Source organism: Corapipo altera, unplaced genomic scaffold (genome assembly GCF_003945725.1).
Source record: "Corapipo altera isolate COAL_440 unplaced genomic scaffold, ASM394572v1 64, whole genome shotgun sequence".
Taxonomy (NCBI): Eukaryota; Metazoa; Chordata; class Aves; order Passeriformes; family Pipridae; genus Corapipo; species Corapipo altera.
Window position 1 is genome coordinate 11,014,910 of NW_020884893.1, and position 23,472 is coordinate 11,038,381.

At 50.7% G+C, this 23,472-nt stretch overlaps 2 protein-coding genes across 3 annotated transcripts in view; one reads left to right on the plus strand and one right to left on the minus strand.

The window, feature by feature from the left end:
- The first annotated feature begins 153 nt into the window (after positions 1 to 153).
- Positions 154 to 9,392, plus strand: LOC113948629 (thyrotropin-releasing hormone receptor-like). The gene is made up of 2 exons (XM_027646370.1): positions 154 to 930; positions 5,926 to 9,392. The coding sequence occupies exons 1-2, from the start codon at positions 154 to 156 to the stop codon at positions 6,310 to 6,312; spliced, it is 1,164 nt and encodes a 387-aa protein (XP_027502171.1). The 3' UTR covers positions 6,313 to 9,392.
- Positions 9,393 to 11,458: 2,066 nt separating this feature from the next.
- JPH2 (junctophilin 2) overlaps positions 11,459 to 23,472 on the minus strand; it is a 31,013-nt gene continuing 18,999 nt past the window's right edge. The window contains exons 3-6 of one of the 2 annotated variants that reach the window (XM_027646156.1): positions 21,111 to 21,229; positions 17,287 to 18,077; positions 16,083 to 16,180; positions 12,787 to 15,307 (exon numbers count right to left, since the gene is read on the minus strand). In XM_027646156.1, coding sequence (XP_027501957.1) covers positions 16,100 to 16,180; positions 17,287 to 18,077; positions 21,111 to 21,229 — 991 coding nt within the window. In that variant the 3' untranslated portion in view covers positions 12,787 to 15,307; positions 16,083 to 16,099. Of the gene's footprint in view, positions 12,200 to 12,786; positions 15,308 to 16,082; positions 16,181 to 17,286; positions 18,078 to 21,110; positions 21,230 to 23,472 lie in introns of those variants that run through there. The other variant, XM_027646157.1, reaches the window with a different exon arrangement.

Here is a 23,472-nt window from a genome sequence, read left to right on the forward strand (position 1 = left end):
AAAGAGCCGGGTGGCTTCAAGACTTGGGGTGAATCGTCGGAAAGAAGGGAGGGAGGAGCCGGGGTGGGCGGGAAGGCGGGGAGGGGGCGCGGGGGCAGCCCCGGCTCTCGCCGCAGGGTGCGCGGGGCTCCGCCGCGAACGGCTGCGGGGACGATGGAGAACGGCTCGGGAGCCGCTCTGGGCGGCAGCGGCAACCTGAGCCTGGGCAGGATGCCCCGACAGCCCCTGGAGCTTCAGGTGGTCACCATCCTGCTGGTGCTGCTCATCTGCGGGGTGGGCATCGCGGGCAACGCGATGGTGGTGCTGGTGGTGCTGCGCACCAAGCACATGGTGACCCCCACCAACTGCTACCTGGTGAGCCTGGCGGTGGCCGACCTCATCGTGCTGCTGGCGGCCGGGCTGCCCAACATCTCTGAAGTGGTGGCTTCCTGGGTGTACGGCTACGCCGGCTGCCTCTGCATCACCTACTTGCAGTACCTGGGCATCAACACCTCCGCCTGGTCCATCTCTGCCTTCACGGTGGAGCGGTACATCGCCATCTGCCACGCCATCAAGGCGCAGCTCCTGTGCACCGTGTCCCGCGCCAAGCGCATCATCGCCTCGCTGTGGCTCTTCACCTCCCTGTACTGCCTCGTGTGGTTCTTCCTGGTGGACACGACCCAGGTCACCTTCTCGGATGGGGCACAGGTCAGCTGTGGCTACCGGGTCTCCAGAAGCCTTTACCTGCCCATTTACTTCTTGGATTTTGCTGTCTTCTACGTCATCCCGCTGGGGCTGGCCACTGTCCTCTATGGCCTCATTGCCCGCATCCTCTTCCTGAGCCCCCTGCCCGCCACCCCGCAGCATTCCCACCTGGCCTCCGTGCACCAGGGCAGCTCCCTCGGGCTCTCCTGCCGGGCCAACAAGGGGGCCCTGAGCTCCCGAAAGCAGGTAGGGGCTCCCCGCGGCGCTGGGACACGCTGGGCTGCAGGCAGCACTGTCAGGGGCTCGGGGCTTTGAGGGGCACTCTGGCACAGGATGGGGTGCCACAGTATTTCGCTCCCCTTTGTGGGGGGAGTGGAGAGGGTTGGTTTGCTGCAAAGAAGCCTCCCCCAGGCCCAGCTGGGGTCTGGCAGCACAGATGGGCACAGATGGGCTCCCCCTGCTTTGGTTGGGCTTGGTGGAGCAGGACAGGGCTTCAGCATCACTTTGGAGTGGCAGGAGTGCAGGCATGTTTGCTGGCTAATTAATTACTGATTGACTCCCCGAGGAGGGGAGGGCTGGGTCACATTATGCCAGAGAGACTCACCTCTCAGGTCACCTTCCAGGTAGGGTCCTGGGCAGGTGACCTCGGATTTAAAGGAGCAAAGGGAAAGGAGAGCTTCTTTCCCTCTGAGCCCAGCCCGGGCTGCAGCCCCTCGAATCCCTGCAGCTGGGGAAGGTGCTTCCCAGTGGTGTGTTTGCCTCTCGGTGATTCCTCTGTCATTCAGCTGCCTGCTTACTGCCCGTATCCTTCTCCTTCCACCTCCTTCTGTCCTCATTCCTCCTCTTTCCTTGTACACATGGACAATCACTGCCTCATGTTCCATCTCTTTGGACAGGTCAGTATCTAGACATGGGACACTCCTGCCTGCCTGTCCACTCTCCTGCTGTTTGCAGGAGCCCATCCCTTTCTGGATAGGCAGAGACGTACTCTGTTTTAAAGGGAAGGGCTGAATTTCGGAGTTTGGTTTGAGTCCTTGAGATCATTAGTTCTGTTGTGATGTCCAGAGAGCCCAAAACAGGCAAACAGGCCTGCCCCAAAGTCCTTGTGTTTCCCACTCAGTGTCTTGTTCCCTGCCTTGCACAGAAACCTCCATTCCCCAGAAGAGACGAGTCAGAGTCACAGAGGGGAAGCGAGCAGCCCACAGAACGTGTATTTCTTCAGGCACTTCTAAGTCTTTCCAGTTCAGCTTTTCCTCCCTTTTTCTCCAGCACTGAAAGGTTTAAAGCGAGTGCCGACTTCTGCAGAAGTATTTGCCTGCTCTCCCAAGGCCACTGGCTGCTGTGGGAGCCTCAGGCAGGGTGTTCAGCAGGGAGGGCTCTTGATACAAGGCAGGTCAATGGATCTCTCCTTCCAGAGCAGCTGCTGGAGGGGCTGTGCCTCTCCCTCCCCCCGGTGCTGTGCCGTGGAGTGGCTGGGCTGCACAAAGCATGCTCCAGCATCATTAGGACAAGTGGCTGTTGGGGCTGGATGAGGGGCACTCCAGCTCCTGGAAACATCTTGTGCTCTTTTTTCCTTTACACTGGGAGTTTACTCGAGATCGTCATTACCTCCCGAAATATCTCAGCATGGAGGCTTCTCCCGGATGGCCTGGCATCACAGAGCTGGCATCGTTAGGAATGAAGATGGCACTGAGTTTTTAAAACTATAAAGCAGTTTTCCAGGGCTTCCTGTAGCTGAGTGTGTGTAGCTCAGGCAGTCCCTCTGACCGGAGTACAGCCTTCCCCCTCTGGCCTCTCTTTATAGAGGAACTGGTTCTTCCAGGTCCCGTGCCCAGAGTCCCCTGGGAGAGGTCCTGCAGGGGCTACCTCAGAGGTGCCCATTTTTCTCCCTTGACTCTAAAGAGCCTGGATGGCTGGGGGTGTTTTGCTGTGGCTGTGCTCCTACACAGCCCCAGCACTGCACTGCTTTCAGGGTGTGGAGACACTGCTCTTCCCTCACTGGTGCCTCAAAAACACTGAAGTGCAGACCAGGACAACACAAGGTGTAAGTTTTACTGTGTTCATCACTGATACAAACGCCAGCCACCTCCAAGCACTTATTTCACCTGCTGGGGAGGGACCACTAGAGGGAGTGGATTCCTAAAAAAAGGATGTGCAGCTCAGGATGATGGTGCAGGAACCAGGAGGGGGGACATGGGCTGGGGAGATGAGCTGCCCCTCAGCTTTGGCATAGGGACCCAGGATGTAGTCAGAAGTGGGTACAGAAGATATCCTTGGCCATGTAGTAATGCTGGTTCACATGCTTAAAAGTAGTTTTCAGCTTAATATCAGCTGGTCTGGTAAAACATCCCCTTCTGTCTGCAAACCTGTGTCTTGCTTCTATGCACAGCTCATTTACAGCTGTTCTGTGCACACACTGTGTGCAATAGAGTTGTGGCAGAACACTTGGAAAATTGTTGTCCCTGAGCTGGTGCCACCCTGAGAGATGCTTGAAGGCCACAGCAAAGCTCTGGCTTTTTTGAGTTCAGCTCTTTTGTTTGGAGTCATAATTCAGGACTGCTGTAGAAAGTTATAGATGTCCCAAACTCTCCTCAGTGCTGATTAGGTTCATTTTTCACAAGAGCACCCAAAATAAGTTCAGAGCACCTCTAGTTACTCACCTCAGCAAGGTAGGATGAGGAGAGGCACCAAGACAGGTTTCAGCCAGTCATGTGAACACTGGAGGGTTTTTTTTCCCAGGATGGAGGTACGAGAGTGAGTTTGGGATAGACCATTAAGTTTTATCCAGGGGAAACATCCTGTGTCCACAGGACTTTGCTGAAGTCACACCCAGCAGAACACGGTCCATCCAGCTTTAAAAGGCAAATTTCAGTGTTACAGCAAGCTCGGGGCAGGGCTGACTGTCCCAGCCCATGGTCTGGATGTGTCGTTCTCAGGGAGCACTGAAGGGATTTAGTGAGACAGAGGTAACGGATCCTCACGGTGCTGTTCCCACCGGTTTCTCCTCCCAGGATAAAGGCAGTGCTTTTTTGCAGGGCTATAGGACACAGCAGGAAGTGCTTGTGTGGTGACAGCACTTTGTGGTCCCCTGTGGGCTGGGAAGAGGTGTTGAGGGCTCGCTCAAGTGGGAGCTGGGGCAGTGCTCGCTGGCACCACAGGCCTTTCCATAGCAACCAGTCAAAAATGAGGGGCAGTTATGGCTTAAAAGCAGATGAATCTCTGGTTCTTTTCCAGAATACATTTCTTTTGGTCTCAGAAAGGACTGGAATGAACTTACTGTTCAGCCTTATTAGGATACACTCCCCTGGTGTTGTCACTTAGATGTAGAGTTCAGATCACTCTTCACAAACATTGTGAGTGGCTGAGCAGTAAAATGAGGCAGGGACTGACAAGAGCCAAAAAGCCAAAGAAGTTTCAGCCTCAGGAGATGGCACAAGAGCAGGATTAATGTGTCAGCTTTAAAGTAGACATTTTAGCCCTACAGAAACCTCCCTGCAGAAGACACCTCCCAGAGAGCAGAGCAAAGTATAAAAGCTCAGGGATTTATTTTCTCCATTCCTGTGGGGAAAAACTTTGCAGCTTGAGACATACCCTGCTCCTGGGGCATGCAGGACGAAGCAAAATCTGCTCCTTCCTGGGTTTATCTGGTATCAGGAGCTCTCTGCTCCCAGCTCTTGCAGGGCAGACCACAGCAATATGGTTTCCCCACTGCTGTCAGGATGCTCTTCCCTTGGCAAGGGGTGGGTGAGCCTGCACTGCCCTGCCAGCCTTGGCCGAGGTGGTGGCTACAACCACGCTGGTTTGTAGAGATTTTGGTCATGGTCAGCTGTTTGCCAGGCAGCCCCTGTCCAGGAGTGATTCTATAAACCAGATTTTCACACTAGGTAGGGTGGCCTAAAACCAAAAGCTTGTGAGATGTGTCTTGCTCTTCTGGATCCAGCCAGCCCTTGTAAAGGCATTGCAAAGCTCTGAAGCTTTTACTGACACCACTTGCACATTCTCTCATATCTTTCCCAAAAGGCAGCAAACTGTGGCAGCAAACAAGCTGGAGTCTTAGCAACAGCCTCCACACTCATTGTATCACTGTGAGATCTTATTCTGGGAAGTGTCCTCACATTTCCATTAAACCACACACAGCAAATCCCTTCTATTTTGGCCTCAGCTTGATAACAGTCCCTTTCTTGCAGGGAAAGTTTTGTTGCCACTACCAACCACCCCCCAGTTTGTACTCACAGCATTACAGGAAGGCATAGTTCCTTGTGAGGAAGTAAAAAAAGCACTCCAAGAAAAGTTGAGAGACTGTAAATGTGATCTATGATTATTTCCATACCGAGAACTGGAGTTATTGCACAACTCCCCTCCTGACGTTTGCAACACCACTACCTTGATATGTATGTGGCATCAGTGTTTAGTCATATTTTCCTCCATGGGGACGTGTGTATTTTGTAAGTATTTGTTGCATGAGTATTGTCACCTCCCAGAAATAGCTGTTGAAATGATTAGAATCACTGAGGTTTCAGTACAAACACAACACCCATTTTCCTAAACAAGCTTATGTCGAGCTGAGGGCAATTACTGCTCACTTCTGAATTCTCAGTTGCTTCTTGTTCCCACTATGTTAATGTAGTGCTTCCCCAGTGTGCTGCAAATTAAAGTAACCCATGCCAATTAGCTGAGTAACTCTCATATCAGCACAAGGAGGAATTTCTTTAAGACTCCTGACAGTCTCCTCTGCCTCCATGTGTTGCTCTGTATCAGGAACCTCTTTCCTGGAACAATATATCTGATGCAGGAAACCAGGAAACCCTAGGCAGGGAGATGACATATATCCTATGACACTTCCAAAACTTATGTCTCCACCTTTGGACAAGTATTTGCTCCATTGGTTTATTGTTAGGTACGACTGTCAACTTTTTTTTTTTTCTGGTATAGAAATTTCTAAGATTATCCTAGCCCACTCCCAGGATGGTGCATGGTTCTGAAGAATTTTAGAGGATCTTCAAGGGTAGATGAAAACCTATAATTTAAGGGTTTATTTGTGCGAGATTTTTTCCTGAGAAAAATAGTTTCAGAGACGAAGAGCTCCATGCTTTGGGTGCCTATTTTAAAAATGCTTAAAGAGAGAGAAAAGCACTGTCTAGACTGAATGAGCTGCCTGCAGCACTTCTCTGGGTGGGAAAGTTCTGCTGGAGGTTCAGCATCACCTGACTATGTCTCTTTTTGCATATCCCCACCGGCAAGGTGACCAAAATGCTGGCTGTGGTGGTGGTGCTCTTCGCCCTGCTGTGGCTGCCTTACCGCACGCTGGTGGTGGTGAACTCCTTCATGGACCCTCCCTACCTGAACACCTGGTTCCTTCTCTTCTGCCGCATGTGCATCTACCTGAACAGCGCCATCAACCCCATCGTCTACAACCTCATGTCTCAGAAGTTCAGGGCTGCCTTCAGGAAGCTGTACAAGTGCGAGGAGAAGCACCCTGAGCCCCCTGCCCCGTGCGCCGCCCCGGCGCCCTACAGTGTTGGGAGGGACTGTTCCCACGGCAGCTCTGAGCACAACGTCACCCAGCAAGAAGACCTGCACAGGCTCCCTGCCCCTGCGAAGAAGAACAAGCAAATCCTTGGACCCTGAAGCAAATCCTGGGAGCTGTGTGGCTGTACGGCTGTGTTGGGATAACGCCAAGGGGAATCGCTTTGGCGCTGCAGCAAGCTGCATTTAACACTTCTCCAGGGCATTTAACAAAGCACATTGTTAAAGTCAAATAGGTTTGCTTTTCCTTCATGCTAATTTATTCTTGTTTGGTGAAGTGTTAGGCACGGATCAGTGTTTAGCATCTTTAAAGCATCTATTGTAAATACAGCAGGGCAATGTCATTCTGTGTTATGTGCAAGTGCAGTTGCTTGTTGAGCTGGGCCAAAGCACTGAAAGGAAACCCAGGAAGAGAAGAACTTTCAAGGAAATAAAAAACAACCTCTTTTTGCTGGACCCATTTTCTTAAAGAGTGAGACTCCCCTACCTAAATTTATATGCCTCTGACACAGACACCCTATGGGAGCTGCTTCTCTACAGACCTTATAGAGTTAATGGGGACAATTAGACACTTCTAAGTAGTGTCTCATCTCAGCACAGTCCTCTGAGGAATACACAGCCCTGCTGAGGAGATCAATGCCTCCTGAGATGTGACTACTTCTGATTGTAAAGGGATTCTCTCTGGTGGGGACACCTGCGTTAGGAATAACCAAAGCTGGGTGTCATTAACCTCACGTGGTGTCTCTGGAAGCATCACAGTGCTGGTAGCACAGAAACCCAAGGTCCAGACCAGTTGAATTTGTCATAGAAATATGAACAAACTAATACTAAGTGACTAAGGTAACTAAGGTAGCAGTAATACTTCCAACATTGTGGTCTAAGTTTCTTTTGGATAATTTTACCGTTCCTGTCCAAATTCCTCTAGTTCTTTCATTTGGAAACTGCACCCTTGTCCTGAAAGCCCCAGTGTGGTGCAGTTGTGTCCTGGAGAGCTCTCCATCCCAGCTACAGTTGCATTTCAATGGCAGGTGAAGAAATTTTCCTATTTCCTGAGCAAAATTTGTGAAAGTCCCTCTAGTGTTTCATGGTAAGTGACACATTTATTGCTGCTGTCATCTTGTGAGCAAAGTGGATATTCATAACCTTCAGCATCCAAGAAACCAGCCCAAGAACACTTGACCCAGACTTGCAAGAGACTATCTGGACTAAGAGTAAAATGAAACAGATTACACACGAGCCAAACCCTGAGGATCTTGCCAAGTAAAACAAGTCTCAGCCACCAGTAACCCTCAAGTGACTGCAAAAAATTATTTGAACAGCCAGTGCAGCCTCACTAGTCAGCATTGGCTTTCAGCAAACTATAGTGTTAAAAGATCTTAGAATTTTGCATCCACGCAGGAAAAATATCTGTGTGATGTATTTAAGAGCATAAGATGTGGGTAACCATTCTGCATCACTTCACTGGGTGAGTCAGGACAAGACCTCAAGTTCCCCTGGTGTGTCAGAACTGTCCAGGACCTATTTCATTGTGTGTAGGGTGGTTTTGCTTGTATGATTATTATGTTGTGAATTATTAATTATCTACTTTGCCCCTAAAATTACTGTAGGACGAGGGAAGAGAACATTGTTTTTTGCAATTATTTGAAACACAATGGATTTGGAATTTAAGGATTCATGCCACTTTTGCACTCTTTTGTGTATATTGTGTATATTGGGAATTTAGGCACAGAGTTCCTATTTATTGTTGTTACGGAAGTTCTGCAGAGACATTTGGGATTTGCTTCTTGAAGAAGATGGAAGTGTTTTTGCTAACATGGGAGAATTTGCTTGTAACAATATTTTCTCTGGTACAGATTTTGGTTTTTTTCCCCTTAGAACAGATTTTTCCTTGGCAGCTCAGAACAAGCCATTGATAAAAGCATCAAACCAGAGCAGCAAGGATCAGGGAGGAGGAAGAGGAGGAGGAGGAGGAAGAGGAGCCCTGGGCCATTGCTGGGGCCTCCCTGGGGCCTCAAGCACAGGCAGCATCTCCTCAGGGATGGGCTGTCCTGTGTCCCCCAGCCTGTCACCCTGAAGCTATGGGTGCAGAGAGCAGCAGGGAGACCAGCTTTGCCCTGAGGCCATGTGGGAAGATGATTTACCGTCTGAGCTTGGAAACCCACTTGCATCCTGACCTAAGGCATTTTTCAGGCATGGGATGTGCCATTTGACAGACAGCCTGGATCTCTGCCAACACAAGGAGCAGCTTAACTCTGAAGTATCTCCAGCAGGATATTTTCCACCTCCTCATCACGTTTCCAGTCTTCACTGTTCCCATTTGCGTTTTTTCTCCCCGGAGAGAGACATTCTAAAAGCGCTATTCTCTTAATTAAATTTCAGCCTCAGGCCAACAGCTAATTGATAGTTCTGAAATTTCTGTTCAACATACTTAGGATTCAATTAAATCCCAGTTCTGTTCTCCCCCTTCTGCCCTTAGCTGCCAAGTACAGCATGACCCTGTGTTATTTTTTGAGAAGTAATTGGCAGATAAACTCCCCTGGCACCACGAGTTCTCCGGCAAACGCACCAGAGCATTAAACTCTGTAGATGAGGAATGAATTCCTGCTCTTTCTCCTGCATGTATTCTGACACTTCAGGAGGAGCTGAGAGAGTTTTAGGTGGAAGTGGAGGCAGAAGGTCAGCACTCATCTTGCTAAAGAGATGCTGGCTAAGAGGACAGGCAGCTACGTGCTGCTGGGAAATAAATCACTAGCAGTAAGGAATTAAAAGAATTAACTCACCACTGTAACTTCCTCTGGATATCCAGGGTCTGAATTTCTTGTAAGAAGTCAAAGAGCTCCCTTCAGGCTTCAGCCTTCAGCCTGCATTACCTTGTACCTTGCAACATCCCACACTGCTCGTAAAGTCTGAAGCTGTATTTTACCCTCAGCATTTATTTGTCTCAGTGGCATGAATGTAGGCTGTGAGTTTATAAATATGCCATCAAATAAAGAATCTATTGCTCCCAAATAATCTACCACATTGAAGCTGCTCCTCAAGTTAATCTAACCTGCTACATTCCTAATTAAAGCTCATTATTTCTAACCCCTACCCTTCCAGTGCCTGTTAACCTGCTTAAACACAATCTGGTTTCTTCAATTACAAACAAATAAGTCCCCTGGCAGGAGAGGAGGGACCTGGTACTGCTGCAGAGCCTTGGGGAGAGGGGAAGAATTTGTGAGCAGTGCAAAGAGGGGGATGGAGGAGGCAGAGCCTTGGGGAAGGGCTGCTGGGAGAGGGGTGAGTGAGCTTTCTGGGCCTGAAGAACCACAGGTTGGCTGAAGCTCCTCGCATTTCTCAGGGACTTTCAGTCTAGGAGACACCACATCCAGCATGTTTACCTGAATCTGGCTGGTCCCAGGGACAGAGCCCACACAGTAAGTACCTCTACGCAGTACATGGAACCTCAGCAAGGGTTATGTACTCCTGCAAAATGCACAAGGTTAAATAACTTATCAAAATCTTTAGTTTAAGCCCCAGTCAGATTGTCTTCTTACCTTGTCTTTTTGAGTGGTGGAATATTGGGAAATTTGGGCATCTATGCCAGCCTGTGCCAGAGGAGAGCATGGCCATGCTGATGGCTCTCTGGGAGAGCCTCTCCCCTACAATACTGGCCAGCACTCCAGAAGCCAGCCTGCCCCAGGGCCACGTTAGGAAGTGACCCACAAAACACCAGTAGTTCCCTTAACAAGGGGTAAAAAGGCCATGAGGGTTCCCAGCACCTCCCTGCAACCAGAGCAGGCTTCCAGTCCGTGGTACCAGCCTGGGGAGAGCACAGTACATAGATCAAATAGTGGTACCTTTAAATGAATAATACTCAGGTCACTGAAGAGGATGCTGAGCAATTCCTTAATTTTTTCAGAGCCACAAGAAAGCATGGACCACACATTAGGGAAGGGATTGGATACAGCACCTCTTCAATCTGGTCTGGCCCCCGGCTGCTTCTTTGAGCTAATTAGTTCAAGCAGGCCACAATTAAAGAGATGCTGTTAAAGCCGGGAGATAGTCCTACAGCAATATTAATGTAATCACTCAGCAGTTATTTATTTTGCACTTCATGTGCACTTCAAGGCTTCTGGAAGGCTCTTTGGCCAGTGTTGCCCCCAAACCTGCCTGCTCTCTGCACTGGCTCAGGGGCTGCTCCTCAGGACTCCTCAAACCAAGGCATCTGTTCCAGGAGCACGCTGGGACACTCAGCAGATCAAAGCTTGTCAGTCCTGCAGGACTGACTTTTACTAAAATACCCTCAGTTCAGCAGTTAACTAGCCCTGCACATTTCTGCCCTGCCAGGGTCTAAATGCAGACTCCAGTGGGAGGGCATTGCCTGTGCCCCAAATCCCGGGTGCTTTCCCAGCTATTACCCGAGGGAGGGAACGTGACTGTAACAGCACAGGGTCCCTGTGACATGGGTGTCATGTCACAGAAGTATTAAGGACAATCTGCTTTGTAATTGCTGAATTTTCTTTAATAACCACCTTATGAATTGGGCTCTAAGTGTGCCGTTTCTATAGAGACAGGGGATGCTGTGACTGCACTGGTGGCCCCTCAGTGCTCCTCCAATAGGGAATGAATGCCTGAAGCCACAAGCTGGAAAGCTTTTAAAAGCTTTTTCCTCTCAGGGAGAAGGTCCTGGGGTCGTCCTGGTGATAACATGATTTTGAATTCCTCAGTGAGGGCCCACGGTGCTCCCAGGTTGGCTGATCCTCTCTGCCCTTGTGAACACAGTGTGAGTAGCTGCTCAGAGGAAATAAAATAAAAGCAACTTTTTCCAGCTGTGCAGTGCCAGCATTTCTGGCAGAAGAGAAGAGTAGAGGGTGGCCACTGTGGGGCCCCTTGATGCCAGCCCTAAGCCGGGCATGGCACGCCCTTGGCTTTCAGAGCCGGCTGGGGCCAGGCATGGGAAAACATCTCACTGGAGTTGCTGATGGTGTCTGTTACTGCTCCTGGGACTCACACTGGCTTCCTCCAGGGAGGGTCCCAAAGCAAAGGCAGTGGTGTGGAGCCAGCCCCATTCCTGGCTCCTAGGCCAGAAAGGAGCACAGGAACCCCTCTGCACGTTCTCCCTGCACCTACTCCCTGCCAGGGCCACCCTTACCCCAGCTCTGGCCCTTCCTCTCGTGCAAAGATGAAGGCCAAGAGAAAAGGTTGCTCCTGAGAGCCCCGATGCCCTGCAAGGACAGTGGAGCTGTCTCCAGGACGCCTGGGCAGGTCACTGTCAAAGGACACTGGGGCTCAGATTGCACCTTCTCTCCTGCCAGTGGAGGGTGAGGTTGCTGCCCTTCGACACAGGATCAGGGCAGTGCCTTTAGCCGGGTTCTCACATATCAGACACCTCCCTACCCACCCCTGGGGACACTCGGATGGACACAGTGGGGGGGACACTACCCCTGAAATAGCAGCTATTGAGCCACAGACCCCAGCACTGTTCCCCCTACCCTGGGGAAGGTGCAGGCTTCTTGTTTTGCCTTTATTAATACTTTTAAAGCAACATGTCATTGCTTTAGCAACCGACCCACCTCCCTGCTGCCTCTGCCACACATGGGCCAAAGACTTGCTCCATTCATCAGGCTGAGATTTATGAGGTGCACAGGGCTCCAGTTACCCTGCTGTCCCCAACTGATGAATGAGATGCGGCTGGTTCCTTGCATACCAGAAGCAAAACAAGCCCAGAGGAGAGTAAAGCCATCATTTCATCAAACTCAGCTCCTTAAGTCTCTACCAAGGCATGAAACCTTCTGCCACAAGACTCCTTGCACTGAACAAAGCCAAGGGTGGCACTCCTGCCTGTGAAGACTGAGCCTGCATCCCTCCAGCCTCTCTGCACAGCCCAGCTTTGCTCATGTGAGACACTCCAGAAATAGAAAAGGGATTGAAGGTTTCAGCTACTCTGGATTCCTCAGGCCCCGGGGCTCTGCTGCTCTAGGCTGGTGCTGGGCTCTGCTCTTCCATCCTCCCCCATAAATCACCCATCTGCCATCTCCCTGCCCCTCGTGTCTGGCTTTCCTCTCACTTGGGTTGTTTCAAGAGGCTGAGTGAGAGGACGGGTCACAGGCACAGGAGAATCACTCCTGCCCAAACCCAGGAGGAATGTGGCACTGGAGGAGCAGCCAGTGACGCACAGCTTGGAGGAAACTTGGCAGCAGCCCTGGGGTTGGGAGGCAGCAAAGGGACCTGTCAGCGGCCGCCTGCGTTGCCTGGGCAGGCTTTGGGCCAGTGTCCTGCCTTTCCTCCTGGCCCAGGGCAACCTCTGCCAAAGGCCAGCAGGATGGTGGCACACAGAGTGTGCTCAGAGAGCAGGAGGTGTCCTCAGACTGCTGCCACCAAACTCCTAAAGAGCAGTAAGTGAAAACAGCTCTCCTTGCAAAGTACCCCCAGTCAATAAAAGAATGCAAGATTTTGAAAAGGATAACTGGGAAAAAGCTGAAAAACATCCAGGTACCACCAGTGAAATTCTGCACCACTCTCTCCTTTCAGACCGGAGTGAATGTGTCAACATGGGAAGAAACCTGTGGATTCCCCTGCAAAGATCCACGTGGATAAAGTGAGCAGATAACTGTTTATTATTGCACATAATCCAGCAGAACAACCGACAGAAAACTGCAGACAGTAGTACACAGATTGTAGTAAACAGCTTGCGAAATCTGTGATGAAGGTATTTCTGTGTGAAGAGTGAAAGGTATCTGCATCTTTGTAAGACCTGAAAAGTATAACACAATATCCTAGTCAGTTTTGAAAGCATGCAGTCTGAGGTAAATCTGGTATTTTGCATCTAAGAAAATGAAACCCCTAAGGGGCTCTCTCTCTATGTATATATATCCATATCTTGGTGCAATATGGATATAGTTATATGTCACATAAAAGCAAATCTACCACCTTTTCTCAGAAGGTTACTAGGAGGAAAGCACATTAATGAGTGCATATCACATGCATAAAAAATTGGGGGGAGGGGGAATTACCTTAGCACTCTTGAAAAAGATCCATTTTTGTGCTTAGTGATAAGTAAAAGTCCCTCAGGTCTCTGGATGGAAATTCTCTTGGTGGTGAATAAAAGCAGCTGGCATTTTGAAACTGCAGAGCTGGCAAGTGAATGCCAGCAAACTGAGATAAAACATCAAAGGATGCAGAGCCTGAGGTTTGCAATGCATTTATACTTAAGAAAAGAAAAAGAAAAGTAAAGAAGCAAATTGCTACTAAACTATGCTCTGTGGAAGTGTAGATGATGCTGCACAGCTTTCTCAGGACTGGTACAGCCACATGGCTTTTAGGGATCACATTCACTTCTCCACAGTTAACACCACATATTTGCTACTGTGGCAAAGTTCCTGAGCTGAATAAGGATAAAAAATAAAATTGGTTCACAAAGAAAAGTACTGAATTATTCTCACTCTCTTATGCCATAGCTAGAGTAGATAATTTAGGCAGGTTTTGCCCTGTGTCTCCAGTCAGTGTAAACCCCTGCGTGTCTGCCACCCCATCTCTGAAATCCTTCCAGACTGACCTTTGGAGCAGACTGGGCATCTGTTTTTTTCCTTAACCATAATTTCCCCATTTCTTCTAGTCCAACAAGGTTTTCCCACCCAGTCCTGTGCTGTGGGACTTCAGGATACACAGAGGTGCACAACCAACTATAAATAACATCTCCGATTATCTTAAAAAGGGATAGAAAATACACATTGCTCTTAAAAGAAAGAAGAAACATGTCCAAGCACTCAGCCTCACACTAAACTGTAACTTCATCTGTGCCGACTTTCCAAGCTCGCACTGCTAAAGATCAGAGCAGATCATGGTGGAAAAATCTCCTTCCAAAGGTCACTCCCTGTCGCAGCTTTGGGAAAATCAGTGCAAACCGATTTGTGTGCCTCAGCCCCGCACACAACAGCTGGAACTGCCCCACTGTGCTCTGCCCCTGCTGAAAGCCTGGCTGCTGCCTATTTCTGAGCCCAACACCCAAATACACTGGAGTCACTCGTGTCTCTGCACCTTTTCTCTTTCAGGAAAAAGGTAACCTCTCCCACGACAGCCACCCTGCATCCTCTGGCTGGAAAGTCTGTTCGCTCCGTGCAGTGAGAGCCCAGGAGCCCCCCTGCAGCCCAAGGGGAGCAACCTGCAGGCGTACAGAGGTATTTTCAGCAAGTACCTCCTTTTTACTGTAACTTGCAACATTTTCATAGACAAAAAGGGGGTAAAGGGACAAATTCAGCACACCTGCTTCCTTTTCCCGTTACAGCGGGAAGCCACCCACTGCAAGACGCTTCTGTGCAGAGCATTGTTGGTGGCAGGAGAACACTCCGACAGTGCCTGGTCCCAAAACAGGCACCATCTCCACCCACAGCACCCCCACATCCACCAACAGCCTTGGATCCACCAGTCCCTCGCACCCCACCCCACGGCCGCATCCGCGATGCGTCAGCCGGCATGGGCAGGACTCGGGTTACACTTCAACAAGCCCAATTTCAACTTGCTCCCCCTTTTCAGTCCTCCATACATGGAAAATGACTCCAGGTGACGGGGGGGGGGGAAAGGAAAGACTTTTTGTTCATCCCTTTGGATGACTTCCAAGCACGGAGGGTGACATCGTCCACCCCTGGCCATGGCGCGGCTCTCAGGAGTCATTCTGGTTGCTGTGTATCGCTTCATCTCCACGCCATGGATGATAACCTTTGGAAAATCTCTGACACCAAGTTAACCAAGGGAGTTACAAAACACATCAGTGTGCACGCATGAGACCTTCTCACTCGTTTTCCTACAGCTACAGATAAATCCCTCATCCCCGGCGTGGCAGGACAGTTGATGGCTTTGGTGAGAATAATTTAAGGCAACTGCTATTTTATACAAAGAAGAGAAGGAGACCACAGTGCAGAAATCCTGGCTTTTCCTTGGTAGATTGCAGAGGCCAGCCCCAGCCTGGGAGCGGGAGACTGAACTGATCTTCAGGTGCTCTCGTTTAAGGTTGATGTTTGCAGTGCAACCTTGGGATCCCAAGTCCTCCTCTTAGGTGTTTCTGGGTGGCTGAGCTTTAATCCTCGCCAAGGCCTGAGGTCTCCATCAGCAGCAACGCCTGTCCCAGACACAGATGAACAGGAGAGTCAAGGGGGAGCAAGACACATGACCAACATGTAACTGCAGTTTCTGCAGGGCTTTCACCTGCATGGTCTGAATGGGGACTAATAACACGACACAAAGCAGTGCCCAGCAGAGCAGTTTCATTCCCCAGTAGGCCCCAGGAAGGCAGCCCAATATTCTCACAGGGACTTGGGAAGTGCCTCTTTGTGTTACATTTACATGAGGCTCGAGGGTCAGGTTCAGCCTTGATGGCAGATTTTTTTGAACTATTTGAGCTCAAGGTGAAAGAAATCTTGTTCAAGCCCAGGACACATTCCTGATTGTAGGAATCCCACAGGCAGGAGAAACCTCACAAAATTTTACTGCCACCAAATCCATATTCAAACCCTCATCCCAATTCAAGTGGAAGACCTGAGCGAGCTCCAGTTAACCTTACTCTGACAGACATCTTGGCTCATATTTACCTTTAGTAAAGCAACCACGTAACAACGGCTGCAGAACTTGCACTGGTGCAATTAGAACTGCAAATTTCAGTTTCATGTTTTCTATGAAAAATGAGAACCAACCACTGAAGTTACTCCACAAACCACTGTTGGAACAAACAAGGGGTAACTGAGAATCTCAATGCTTAATTGCTTTATTAAGTGCCCCTGCATTTTCATCACATGGGCATCTATTAGTGAGTGATTTGCATGGGTGGTAAAGAGAGTCAACCCTAAAATATCCAGTGAGGTCTACATGTGAGGGTAAAATCTCATTCCTCTTCTTACCTTGTCCAAGAGGCTCATCATGTCAAAAAATGTACAAACAGGATGGCCAGACCAATGTTCAGTAAGATGACCATGCAGATCACGATTGTGTTAGGTCCCTGAAGGAAAAACCCAAAACAGAGTATTACACACCACAGCTCCAGCAGAGACAGATGCAGCTTGATTCTGCTGTTCAAAAATACCACAATCACCCCCTCCTGACGCACTGAAATCTGGCACTTAACAACCAGCCTGAATTTCAACCTAAGGGAACGTTTATCAATCCCTATTCCTACTTTTCCCCTGCAAACTCCTTCGAAGGGGACTGAATCAGGCTTTTTCTGAGGCTAAATCAATTTAAAGGAGACCCCATCCACAGGCACATGAACTGCTGAGCCCATGTCAAGCTGCTCCTCCCAACTCCTTTCTGCACCCCGTAGGCCCATGTTTGTAAAGTTGCCATTTTTAAGATGAATGAAAGTACCCATATGAGATCATCGTAATGCTTTAATTTCAGACTGAAATATTTCCAAACTGGGTTTTTCTAAAGTTGCATTGGAACCATTCATGTCCAAAGGGTTGCAAGATGAGACTCAGTGGTCTAATAAAATGTCTGGGTTTCCAGCTGTATTTGCTAACAGCAAAATTGAATTTCAGTGAGTATATTTCAAAGCTGGGAAACCAGCTGGTGATTTGACACCATCTTTCAGCTCACCAGGTACCACTACAGCAAAAAAGTAAATGTAACAGATAAAAGAGAAGCACACCAGGTTTTTTTCCCTGCTTTTTTTCCCCTGACATTCAGATCAATGTTGGCTGGTAAAGCAGCAGGAAAAGGAGAGAAAATTCTAAAACATGATTTGGAAGATACCTGTTTTCCCCAGATTTTGAAATAGGGATATCTGCCTATTTGAAAGCATATCTGCCTATTTTGAAAGCATATCTACCCTGGTGCAGAAAGGAGGTCAAAACAGGAGGGTTATGAATGCCAGCCCCAGCATCTGGAGCAGGGCAGGCTGGGACAGTGGTAGGATGGGGAACACCAAGGCTCTGCTCCAGCGAGCTCTGGCATTCCAAAAGGAGCCTCTGGGCACTGCTGGGGGCCCACTGCAGGCTCAAGCCTGTGGGCTCTGCACCTCTATGGGTCCTGTCAGACCTCCTAGGGAACAATAAATGAAAGGCCAAGGTAGTTTCCTGGGGGACTCCCAGGGCTGCCCCACTTCACCTCTTCACACTCCTCCACCTTCTGTGCTGCCACCACTGCTGCCGCCACCGGGGCCGGGCTCCGCTTGGCCCCCGCCTTGGGCTCCGTCCGCCCCAGTGCCTTGGCCTCAGTCTTCCTGTCGGCCGTGGGCTCAGCCCGGCCCGTGGGCCTGCGCTCGGGGCTGTGGCGCTGCTGCAGCTCCTTGGGCCGGGGCGACTCTGGCTTGGCCTCCGCCACAGCCACCGGCTTCTCCTCCCGCTCCTGTGGCAGGGCAGGGGTGCCCCCCCGGCGCTGAGGGTCCCCCCGGGGCTCCGGGGAGGGCGGCTCGTGCTCGGGGAACTGCTCCTCCTCATAGTCCGTGGCGGGGGTGACCGGGGAGGTGCGGATGGCGTAGCTATGGTAGCCCTTGAAGAGCTCGACGTCGGGCTCGAGCGCCATGCGCTGCAGTGGGCCGATCTCCATCTGCTCAGCAGGGCGGGCCCGGCCCCGCGAGGCCGGACGGGCCTCACCCTCGGGGGGCGCGGGGCTCCCACCCGCCCGGCCGCCCGCCTCGGCCCAGCTGCCTGGACGGAGGGCACCGTCCTGCTGGGGGGCCGCCTTGGCGCGCTTGGCCTCGGGAGGGGTGGCGGCGGGGCTGGGGGCCGGGCTGGTGCGGCGCGGCGGCTCCTCAGGCTCGTGGAGCTGGGGGCTCTCAGGCGGCGTGGGGGGCGGCGGGGCACCCTCAGGCCGCGGCGCCTCCTCCTCCATGTTGACCGCGTGCTCCGCGTTCTCGATGATCTCCTGCAGCAGCTTCCGCTTCTGGTACTCGGGGCCTGTGGAGAGAGGGGTTGGTGTGAGGAGTCTCCCCGGGGCTGGGGGATGGCACCATCGCGGCTTCGGCAGCTGCGCCCCCAGCCCTGATGGATCTGGGGATCGCTGTGCGAGGGTCCGGGTTGGAGGGTGTGAGAAGGACACAAATAAGAGCCTGCTGCCAGGAGGGATTTCCTCCAGGAGCAGCCAGAGGCCCCAAGGCCCATCGTGTGCTGCCTGGTTGGGAAGAGCCAAGCAGGAAGGAGCAGGTGGGGAGCTGCAGACGAGGGCAAAGAAACAGTGAAAATTTGCAGCCCGGCTTCTTGTGGTCACACAGATGGGTCATGCTGGGGCTAAATACCTGGCACCATGACACGAGGTGACTCAGGGTTTCATTCTGGCCTCATCTGTCATGCTGACTTATGAGTTCCTAGCAATGTTGCCTCACTTCAATTATTCACTTATCATTAAATCTTTACTTCTTATGAACCCTAGGCTGTGTCTGCACAGCCCAGCCTGGGTCTGGGGAAGTCAGCCAGAGCCTGACACTGAAGATATCGGTCATGGTGGATGTCTGGCCAACCAAAATCCACCACTAAGCAACGGGGAATATCTTGTGGAATAACAACCCTGCACAGTGCTCTGCATGCTGGGACATGTGCTGGGATAGGGGTCCTTGCACATCACCATGATGATCATAGCAAGTGAGAACAAGAAGAGCATCATGCCCTTCATGGGCAGTGTAAGGTCACAAAGCATCTGGTTAGAAAGCCAAGCACCTGCTTTGCCCTTATTCTGCTGAAACCCAGTGATGCTGAGGGGTGCAGACCTTGCTCTGTGCTCCTGAACAACACAGATCCTGGAGCTGCACCATCCCTGGCTGTCTCAAGGCTCCTCCCCTTGTCTCCTCCACCCAAGAACTGATGCAGACTTAAGTCTGGTTGGGAAATTTGGCATGGTGCTCCTTTCCCTCTAGTAAATGATTTGCACACTGCTACCTTCCCCTCTGCTTGGAGGGGCAGTGGGGAGAAGGAGGACACTGATTTTAGCTGCTCTGCCCTGCCTACCCACTCCTGTCAATCAGCAGGTGACCCATTCAGGGCCATTTATTTCTGGCTGCCAGTAAGTTATTTGGAAGCTGTTTCAACAGTTGTTCAGACTCTTCAAAATAGGCTGCCTGCAGCTCCAGGCTCCTTGCTCTCTCTTGCTGCTTTTTTCTCTTCCTAAATAATTCACACACACACAAAAAAAAACCTGCCTGGAGAGCACCACACTCACCTCCTCACTTTCATCTCCTAGCACAACATTTCAGGAAGGGCTTTGGCTTACATCCCTCTCCTCATGATACCCTAACTGAAACCCAGGGCTCAATACTTATTAGAGATATGAGGCTTGCTGAGCAGGATTACCTGTGCCAGACACAGCAGGGTCTATCTGCCAGGATAGCAGGGAGAAACACAACTACAAAACACTACTGGACTCTCTTGGCTCTGTGACCAGCAGCTCCCAGTCCTAGTAAAATCCAAGGATGGACTATTCTCTGTTTGTTCCTGGATGGTGCAGCCACGCAAGAAGAGACATCTGCCCTTGTTGTGCACTTTGGGAATTTAGAGATGTAAAAGAATCATGGAAGAACAGCATGCATCAGCAGCTTACAAGGCCTGGAGAGAGGGAGTCCAGGACCCAAGTGAGGCCCTACATAACAGCAACATCCAGCATCTGAGGAGCCAGAAGTGGAGGTCAGGCTTCCTCGAGCATTTCACAGAGACCATTTCAATTGTCTCATTCAATCAACATGGGTGGAAAAAATAATCCAGCTGGATGTCCAAAACCTCCCATTGGGAATTCCAGTTTCCTTTGCCTCTGTGCTATAAATACCCCAGTGTGCAAAGAGTGAATGTGGAGCTGTGAGTGGCAGCTGGGGGAGCTTATGTGAGGATCAAGCAACGGTTAGCCATTGTTAAATGAAGTGCCACACGCTGGCTCATGCCCATGCCCGGGTGCTGTGGTGTTTCCCCACTCCAAGCAGCTCTGACAGGCCTTGTTGGGCAGTGGGGAGGAACAGGCAGCCCTCCAGCACAGTGTCTCCCCAGCTGGTAGGTGCAGGGCAAGGTGGGAGTACAGGGGATTTAGGCAAATCTGTCAGCATGACTCTCCCCAGCCAAGTGCTGGCTGTGAGCTGTTCCCTGTTCCCACTGTGCTGGGCTGTAGTACAGGAGATGCAGAGACACCAAAATCAGAGCAGGAGCAGGTGTCAGGTTTTGCTGAGCAGGAGTGAACCTTTGGCTTCTAACCCCAGTTCTGCTGCTGTGATAATCCCTTGTGATCCTGCCTCAGCAGCCATGGGGCACTCATTGCAGGCAACAAAGCCAGATAATAAGATGGGATGCAAATGTAGGCACTTGGAATCTTATTTTCTGCTCTGTTACTACCTTCCCTCTCTAGAAAGGAAAGTTTTCCAGGAAGAGCTAACTCAGTCTAGGGAAAGGTAATGACATTCACAATGCTGCTTCTAATATTACACTTCCTATCTACTAATCCTCAGTCCTTGGTCTCACAGAAGGAACCTCCCAAGTGCTTTCCCAGCCAAATAATCAGCAGTGATGCTAACAAATAAATAGTGAATCAGGGAAATAGTATTTTGCATTAGCTGCTTTCTTATAGGATATTACAGCCCCTAATTAGCAGAGTCTGATTGTGCCCTTATGCGTTGTGGGGCCCCACAGGATATGGGCTTGGGAGGCAATGTGCAAAGCTGTTCCAAGAAAAAGCCACAAGGGATATATCTACAGGAGTGCTGCAAATAGCCCCAAGCTTGCTGCCTTTCCTGCCTGGAGTTCTGAGGGCTTCGGTGTGTGGAAAAACATGAGGAGAGTTTGAGGGACTGTGGGATTTTCCTCCAGGCTATGGTAACACAGTGGTGTAAGGAGAGCAGCAAAAAGAGGATTTAGGACAGATAGGAGGGTAACTTGTAGAGTTATAAAGTGGGTAAAATATTTGAACAGATTCCCCAAGGAAATTGCAAAACCCCTCTTAGAAGACACCTCTGATCCTACCTGGCTGGTAGAAGTCTGGGGAGAGCTCCCTGGCCATCATTCTGGCTATGCCTGACTCGTTGTTGGCTGCCTGAGCTGCCTGCTCAGACCCCTCAGCCTTGGCTTTGGCATGAGCTGTCCTGTGGAGAGAAGAGGGGACAACAGTGAGCACCCTCTGAGCCAAGGTTGTCCCAGCTCGAGCAGCAAACCCTGTCCAGCACCAAAATCAAACCAGCCCATCTGGTATAACAGCACTCAGCATTTGCCCAGGTGACCCAAAACCTGACAGTCAAGGAGAAAAGACCAGATTTTCAAGAAGGAAGGGACCCAGCTGCTCAGGGAGAAGGTGGGAAGGTTGCACGTAGCTGCACAAGGGCACAGGGCAGACGTGTTTGCAACTGTGAGCATGTTCTTGTGTTGCAGTGAAGCAGCAGGTGCTGCTTGTTGCCGTGCTGCTCAGAGGAATGCCCAAAGCATCACACAGGCATCTTTGGAGCATAAAGGGACAATATGTGGTGGCTGAACTCTGCTGTCACCAGCCCTGAGCTGCTGCACCTCGCCAGAGGCAGCGTGTCCCTGCCCCACACACCCCTAAGACAGGTTTTACCCCAAATGTCTCTCCTGTAGCTCTCCAGAAAACACCACACATTGTCCAGGGGCTCCTTTACTCACCACAGCCCATGGGGCTGCTCTCACCAGTGAGGGAAAGACAGAGCTGTTGCCTCTGTCTCATCTTGGCTCCCTGAGTCCTCTCCACTTCTTCCCAGCACATCTTCTCCTTGCTCCATAGGGCTACAGGGCTATGGGAGTTATTTTACTGACCAGCTGTCATATTCCTCACATGCCTCATGCTCGGAGCCCTGTGATCTTTTTGCTAAAAGCAGGGTGGCTTTACAGCCCAGCTGCTCAGTCTGGGAAGGGGCTGACTTCAAACAGCAAAGTTGCACCTTAAAAATAAGGGTGGGTGAAGCACCAAATATTCATCTGCTTTGTTCCACCTGGGGCTTACCAAGAGCTGCCTTCCCCATGCTCTGACTGTCAGGTTTGCCAAGGCTGCCTGTAGCTCCCATTTTACATACAAACCCACATATTTTTGTGTGGACAGTTAAGACAAGGAGTTAGCATTCCTCAAACACAAATTCACCCTGAATCACAACATTTAACGTGGACTTAGGGTGTCTGATGCGCCCTTTTCAGACTCAGTTTGGCATCTGGTCATGTTTTAGGATTAAAAAAAAAGGAGGAAAGATGCAGTTCTCATCCCGGCAGTGAAAATGCTCCAGAGGAATTTTTGGACGGTTAGTCATGAAATCAGCATAAATTCTTTCCCATTAAACGGAGATGCAGTAGGCAGACAAGACTAGCTGTAGCCTGAATATTCAACAGGTGCAATGAAAAAGTGATAGAGAGCCTGTTCTGAGAGCCTTGGAAGGGAGAAGATACACACATATGCCATTCTGAGTAGCTGCAAGGAAAGAACTAAATGTGGGGCATCAATCCCAACTGACACAGGCAAGAGTGTGACTTGACAGGGAGCCAAAAACACTGTTCAGGGCCCTGCAGTAGAGAAGAGGGTGTGGAGCTGCTGTGGCTCAGCCTATCCCTCCCTGGGATGACATCCCACTCCACTGGAGCCATGATTCACCTCGCTACCCACACTCATATGTTATCTCCCTGCTTCCTCTGCAGGCTGAGCTGCCTGGGATTGCAGTCATTCTTGGTCTTTTTATCCAAAATTATTACAGCTCCTGACAAACCCAGAGACCAGACACGATGAGGCAAAACCCAGCATTTTTAAGCTGCTGCTCGCAAGCAGGGGGTCTGAGCCAGCTCCAGACAGAGAAAGCACCTCCTTTTTTGGTAGCATACAATCAGCGTGATTAATTCCACTATAATCTGGCAGGGGCCAAGGGGGATATCTCTGTGCTCTCCATGCCTGGGGGATCAGAGTGGGCTGGGCACACTGTGCCTGGGGCACACAGCCTGCCTGGTGCTGGCCCCTGGGAATAGCCTTGCAAAGGGGGGATCCAGCTCTTCATCCCAGCAGGATGGGCTCCAGCCCCTGGCTTTGTCCTGCTGCTCTTGGAGGATAAGACTCACCACAAGAGATAAAATTCTCCCTTTCAGTTGCTTGCTGAGCCGGGCGGATGCTGCCCTGACCAATTCCCAGTCAGACAATCAGCCAGCTGGCCCCAGCTGGGGGAGCAGCAGGCAGCTCCTGGCAAGTGCTTTCCTCAAAGTGGCTCCCAAAAAAGTTGTCTGGAAGTGGACTAGACGCGGGGTCTGCTCTCACTAGTAAGGTCAGAGCTGGACTCCACGTGTCACCCAGCGGGTGCAGGTGGCTCCCGCATGCTCAGCTCTCTCCCAGCATCTCAGAAAAACA